General features: G+C 41.3%; 1 protein-coding gene across 1 annotated transcript in view; it reads left to right on the forward strand.

Moving 5' to 3' along the window:
* Positions 1 to 114: 114 nt before the first annotated feature.
* Positions 115 to 5,606, forward strand: part of TSN (translin) — a 7,028-nt gene continuing 1,536 nt past the window's right edge. The window contains exons 1-5 of the mRNA XM_007456360.1: positions 115 to 295; positions 1,468 to 1,561; positions 2,517 to 2,613; positions 4,275 to 4,390; positions 5,354 to 5,433. Of these exons, the coding sequence (XP_007456422.1) occupies positions 230 to 295; positions 1,468 to 1,561; positions 2,517 to 2,613; positions 4,275 to 4,390; positions 5,354 to 5,433 (453 nt within the window). The 5' untranslated portion in view covers positions 115 to 229. The remainder of the gene's footprint in view (positions 296 to 1,467; positions 1,562 to 2,516; positions 2,614 to 4,274; positions 4,391 to 5,353; positions 5,434 to 5,606) is intronic.

Raw genomic sequence — 5,606 nt, forward strand, 5'->3', positions numbered from 1 at the left:
CCCTGCCCGCCTTGCTATGCCTTCCGGGCAGCGCCTCAGGCAGAGCGGCGGACAGCCCGGCCTCCTGCGCGCCGTGGGCCAGGGAGGACCCCAGCGACAGCCCAGCAGAGGGCCCGGTGGACGCGGCCGCGGCGGTGGCGGGCGTTGTGACTGACGGCGCCGGTTGTCTCCCGAACGAACTCGGCTGGCCACCCTCGCCGCCCTGGCTGTCACTCGTGCGGCCGGCGCCATGTCTGTGAGCGAGATCTTCGTGGAGCTGCAGGGCTTTTTGGCTGCCGAGCAGGACATCCGAGAGGCGAGCCCCCTCTCTCCCCATCCCCTTTCCCTCTCCTTGCCTAGCTGGGCCGCGACGCCCGGCCCTCCTCCGTCGCTCAAATTCGAGCGGTGGGGAAGCCTCCGGGGGTGGGTTGCTCCCCGTCTTGTTTTGGCTCAGGGCACTTCCCTCCCCCGGCCCCCGATTCTGCTGCCAGGTCCTGGTTCCCTGTGTTCGGGGCTCGGTTCCTTGGCATCACCTACCTCATTTGGGTGTCAGTTTTCCTCCTTTTTAGCGTATGTTTATGTCGAAGCCTCAGTTAGCGCTTGGGACTCAGACAACGCGTGTTTGTTGTGTTTGTTTATTGGTGTCTTAAAAGCACGTGTGCCCTTCTCTTTAAAACTCTTCTATGGCTTCTCATTCCACGTAGGATAAAAATCCAGACTACTGTGGCTCACAGGTCTCTCCAGTCTCATTTTACGCCTTCTTCCGTTGTGTGTTATGCTCAGTTTACCTCCCTTTTATTCCTCTAGTTCCCCAAATAGCTTCCTGCCTCAGGACTTTTGCATGTACTGCTTGCTTTTCCCGGAATGCACTACTTTCCCACTCTTTTCCTGGTTATCTCGTGTTCACCTCCTTGATGTCAAAATGTAAATAATTTTTTACCCTGTTATGTTTACTTCTAGTAGTGCATTACCATTAAAAAAAATTGTGTGATGGTTAATTTTTAAATGCCTCCCCCGTTATACTCTAAAGGAAGGAAGGGGCTGCCAGCTTGGTTCCTCAGTAGTTACACAGTGCCTAAAAATGTGCTCAGTGAATATTTGCAAAATGAATGAATGAAAAATACCCAATCCTTGTACTGCGTTTCATTCTTCTCTTGTTGGTTTACGTGTGGGTGCCTCATCTCCTTTAGTGTTGGAGTGGGATATTTTGGGTGAGTGGGTGGCAATTAGCCTTTGAAGTCTATATCAGGAATCTAAGGCTTTTTAGTGACTTCCTGAAGGTCTCAGAGAGGAAGTAAGTGGAAAAGTCAGGATTCAAATCTGGATATTTTGTGCACCATTCATGTCCTTGTAAAGGTTGCTAGTGTTTTGAATCTATGTGAAGGTGTCATAGATCAAATATGCTGTTTAGTATATTTGGTTTGAGGCTATGATAATATAATGATTATGTTGGATTTATCTGATATTTTCATCTTTAATTCTTTCTAGGAAATCCGAAAAGTTGTACAGAGTTTAGAACAAACAGCTCGAGAGATTTTAACTCTACTGCAAGGGGTCCATCAGGGTGCTGGGTTTCAGGACAGTAAGTTCTTTGTTTTGATTTTGAAGGTTTTTATCCAATTTATTCATCTCTCATTTAAATAGTTAATTTACATCCAGAAGACATATCAAATCTGTATTATTTAGTCTGAAAAATGTCTCTCATGCTTTATGGTGAGTAAAAATTGGTGAAGTGGGTGAGTTGATCATTTTACAGGTTTCCAGAATTCTGTGTATTTTGATTTTCTAGTTTCACGTAGGTGGAAATAGGAATGTTTTCTCCTGCGATAGAGAGTTATACTGATGATAATTGTGGTAGTTTCATAGCTGTCTTGTGTATCTAGCAACTTCTATCTGGCTCTTTTTCTTAAACCCAGTCTTTCAGTCATTGAAAATAATTTAATATGCATTTGTACATAATGAAATGGCCAGTGTAAAATGTTGTCAATGTGTTTACAGTCAGCTCTTCTTTCGGTATCAAGTACGAGAAGTTTAGACATGGAACCTCCATTGTAAGATGTAGTCAGCATAACTGAGAGAGCTGAAATATAGTTTCAGATAGATAATGATATAATGATGTAATTAACAGGTGTCAGGGGCAAGTCATTTTTCTAGGTGATACAGAGTTTGTCAGCCTGATTGAGAATAATTATAAAGCTGCCTTTTGACCAAATATGGGAGCTAGAAGCAGTCCAATTTTAGGCATCCTTTGGGGACTGACTAGGAAAGGCAGCTTAAAGATGAGATTATTTATGACAGTTTACCAGTATGTTACCCAACATATTCCCTTTTAGCAATTTTTTGTTTGTTTATTTTTTAGTGGGGAAGCTAGATATGAAATTTTGAGAGCCAGATTGAAAGCAGAGCTGTATACCCTACATTTGGTCATGAGATTTAAAAAAAATTTCCAGGTAGACTACATAGATTGTTAAGCAAGAGCTGTATTTGAAATCTGCTCAGTCTGTCATTATTATGTTTGGTTATCTTTTTGTGATCAGTTCCAAAGAGGTGTTTGAAAGCTCGAGAACATTTTGGTACAGTAAAAACACATCTGACGTCTTTGAAGACCAAGTTTCCTGCTGAACAGTATTACAGGTTTGTAAGACAACTAGTTGTAAGACAATCTTTTATAACGTTAAGTAAAAAAAGGCAAGAGAAAAATTATATAAACTAAAATGATTGCTTTGGTAAAAATCCCTCTACTTAGAAGAAGCAACAGAAAGAAAAAGGAACTGTTAATAGTGGTAGCATTTTAATGGTGACAAAATTGTTGATTTTATTTTTTTCTCCCTTTCACTTTCAAAATTTTCTTAAGGAACATGTATAATTTTTGCAATGTAAAGGTAATTAAAAAGAAAATATGTATTGTGTAAAGGTCAAAATAGAGAATATATTTTTAATATATTCAAGTTACTTGTGAAGTTGGATGAACCCTATCTTTGCTGTTAAGGTTATGGGATTAAGTGGCAGTGTATGTGTGTGTGTATAAATATACTGAATATCGAATTTCACTGCCAAGTGACATATGTGGGTAATATGCCATATCTCCTTGAATGTACAACACTATTAATTTTAAGATACAATGTTATTTTTCATACCACTAGGGAAAAAGTTTGTTGTTAATCATAATTGTGAAATGTAGATTGTACAATACATCATGATTTCATAGATGTTAAACTGGGGAAAACTGAGTGTTGATGAAATATAGTAAATAGGAACCTAAACTTTTCTACTTATGCTTGCTTTCTCACTAGAGAAGATGTTCTTTTAAGACACGTTATAGGCAAGGAATAGTTAGGACATGTATATGGGGAGTGGATAGTATAACCTCACAAGATTCTTTAAAGGTAGGGGCCCGCAAACTTCTGTGGCCTTTTATATTTTATATAAATATATTTATATTTTAAAGAGTTGTTAAGAAAAAAAAACAAATAGGAGTATGTGACAGAGACTGAAAGTGACCCCCAAACCTCAATCACAGAAAAGGTTTGCTGACCCCTGCTGTAAGGTAATAACTGATGCTTAGAGAAGTAGGACAATAGAACTGGCAGGGTCTTTAGAGACCATGGTGTTTGGAGTTCACACACAGGCTGCCCTCTGGCTGATTTGGACCTCAGAATGTTTTGTTTGGCCTGGGTTTTGTTGAAAGATGGTTTTGAATTTGTTGCCACATTTGAAAATCAGGAGGCATAGCATAAATATCTAGGGGTTGTAAAATTTCTATTTCTTTTTCAGGCTCCTAGCTCGGTTTAACTGCAGTATCCCAAGGTTTTAAGTTCACCTGTTTAGTGACTACAAATGGTAGTTATTTCCTATGTGTGTGAATCAGGAGTTTCTTGATACCCTGCACTCAGTTCAGAGAATAACACAGTCAGGTGCTGAGGCTGATGTATAGTTGCGGTTCTCATCAATCTTCATTCGCCCACATTTTTCTCAGAGCAGTGTTATTGTATTTACTGATTAAACTTCTAAAGCACAGTTGCTCTTGTCCATAGTCTTTGGTTGTAAAGTTTTGCATTTATCAAAATTGGACCATGCTTCTCATTCATTAAAATTATAGTAAGTAATTGTTATAAATTTGGACTGGCAAATCCAGTCCAGTGTACTTATGCTGAATCCATCTCATATACTTAAATGTTACATTGCTCTTACATGTTTTATAAGTTTTATTTGAAAAAGGGCCCCACTCCTCATGTGTCTGGCCATGGCTGCCCCCATTCTGTCTTTCTGACGCTGGTGCCTCACGCTCGCTGCAGGTTTCACGAGCACTGGAGGTTTGTGCTACAGCGCCTGGTCTTCTTGGCAGCCTTCGTCGTGTACTTGGAGTCGGAGACCCTCGTGACTCGAGAGGCGGTCACGGAGATCCTTGGCAGTGAGTGTCCGCAGGCGTGTCTACCTGCAGGGCCAGCTGAGGTTTTGGCGGGGGGGCTTTCTATTTATGGAAACAAATGAGAGCTAAATGGAAAACGGGTTACTTGGAAACAGAAAAACTAAAAATATGTAGTGGCTTGCTCTTTGTACTTGGGCGTTCCTTTGAGTTTTTAAAAACGTCAAGCCTACAGAAAAGTTGAAAGAACAGTGCAGTGAACCCCTGTGTACCCCTCACTTAGATCCTCTACTTGTTCACATTTTGGCCCATCTGCTTAGTCTCTTACTGTGTGTGCCTTGGGGGCATGTGTGAACCCTTTGAAAGCCGGGTGTAGAGACCATGACTTGTCACTTCAGTGCTTCAGCATGCACTTCTAAAAACAAAGGTATTCTCAGACATAACATATATTCTTAGTGGTATTATTATTATTATTATTTTTGGTTGAATATTTATTATTTTTGGCTACGTTAGGTCTTCATTGCTGCATGTGGGCTTTCTCTAGTTGCAGCGAGCTGGGGCTACTCTTCATTGTGGTGCGCGGGCTTCTCATTGCGGTGGTTTCTCTTGTTGCGGAGCACGGGCTCTAGGCACGGGGGCTCAGTAGTTGCGGCGCACGGGCTTAGTTGCTCCGCGGCATGGGGGATCTTCCTGGACCAGGGCTCGAACCCATGTCCCCTGCATTGGCAGGCAGATTCTTAGCCACTGTGACACCAGGGAAGCCCTTTGGTGGTATTATATTTTGAAAGAAGAATGGAAGGAAAAATTGAATTCTGCTTGAGAGCATGAAAAGTCCACAGTGCCAAGGATATGTCCACATTCAAGAGATAGTTTTGAAGGACTTGTTCCTTTTTCACTTTGAGAGAAATTACACATGTGTGTATGTGTGTGTGTCTGTATTTTTAAAAAGTTTCAGGTGTAAGTTGTATTTCCATCACGACCTTGTCTTTACTTTGTTATATTTTTTAGTTGAGCCAGATCGGGAGAAGGGATTTCACCTGGATGTAGAAGATTATCTCTCAGGAGTTCTCATTCTTGCTAGTGAACTGGTAAGAAGCTTAGTGATTTGTCATTTGCTGTTTTGATTTTTCCACTTCATTGTCAGTTTTTTTAAATGGGTACAAAAATTCAGAAGCCTCGTTCTTTTCTAAGCCACCTGTCGGCCACAGGGTAGTCATTGACTGTGTACTGTGTGTGTTAGGTTTTGCTGGGATAGCGGTTC

This window comes from Lipotes vexillifer, unplaced genomic scaffold, assembly GCF_000442215.2.
Source record: "Lipotes vexillifer unplaced genomic scaffold, Lipotes_vexillifer_v1.1 scaffold3, whole genome shotgun sequence".
NCBI lineage: Eukaryota > Metazoa > Chordata > Mammalia > Artiodactyla > Lipotidae > Lipotes > Lipotes vexillifer.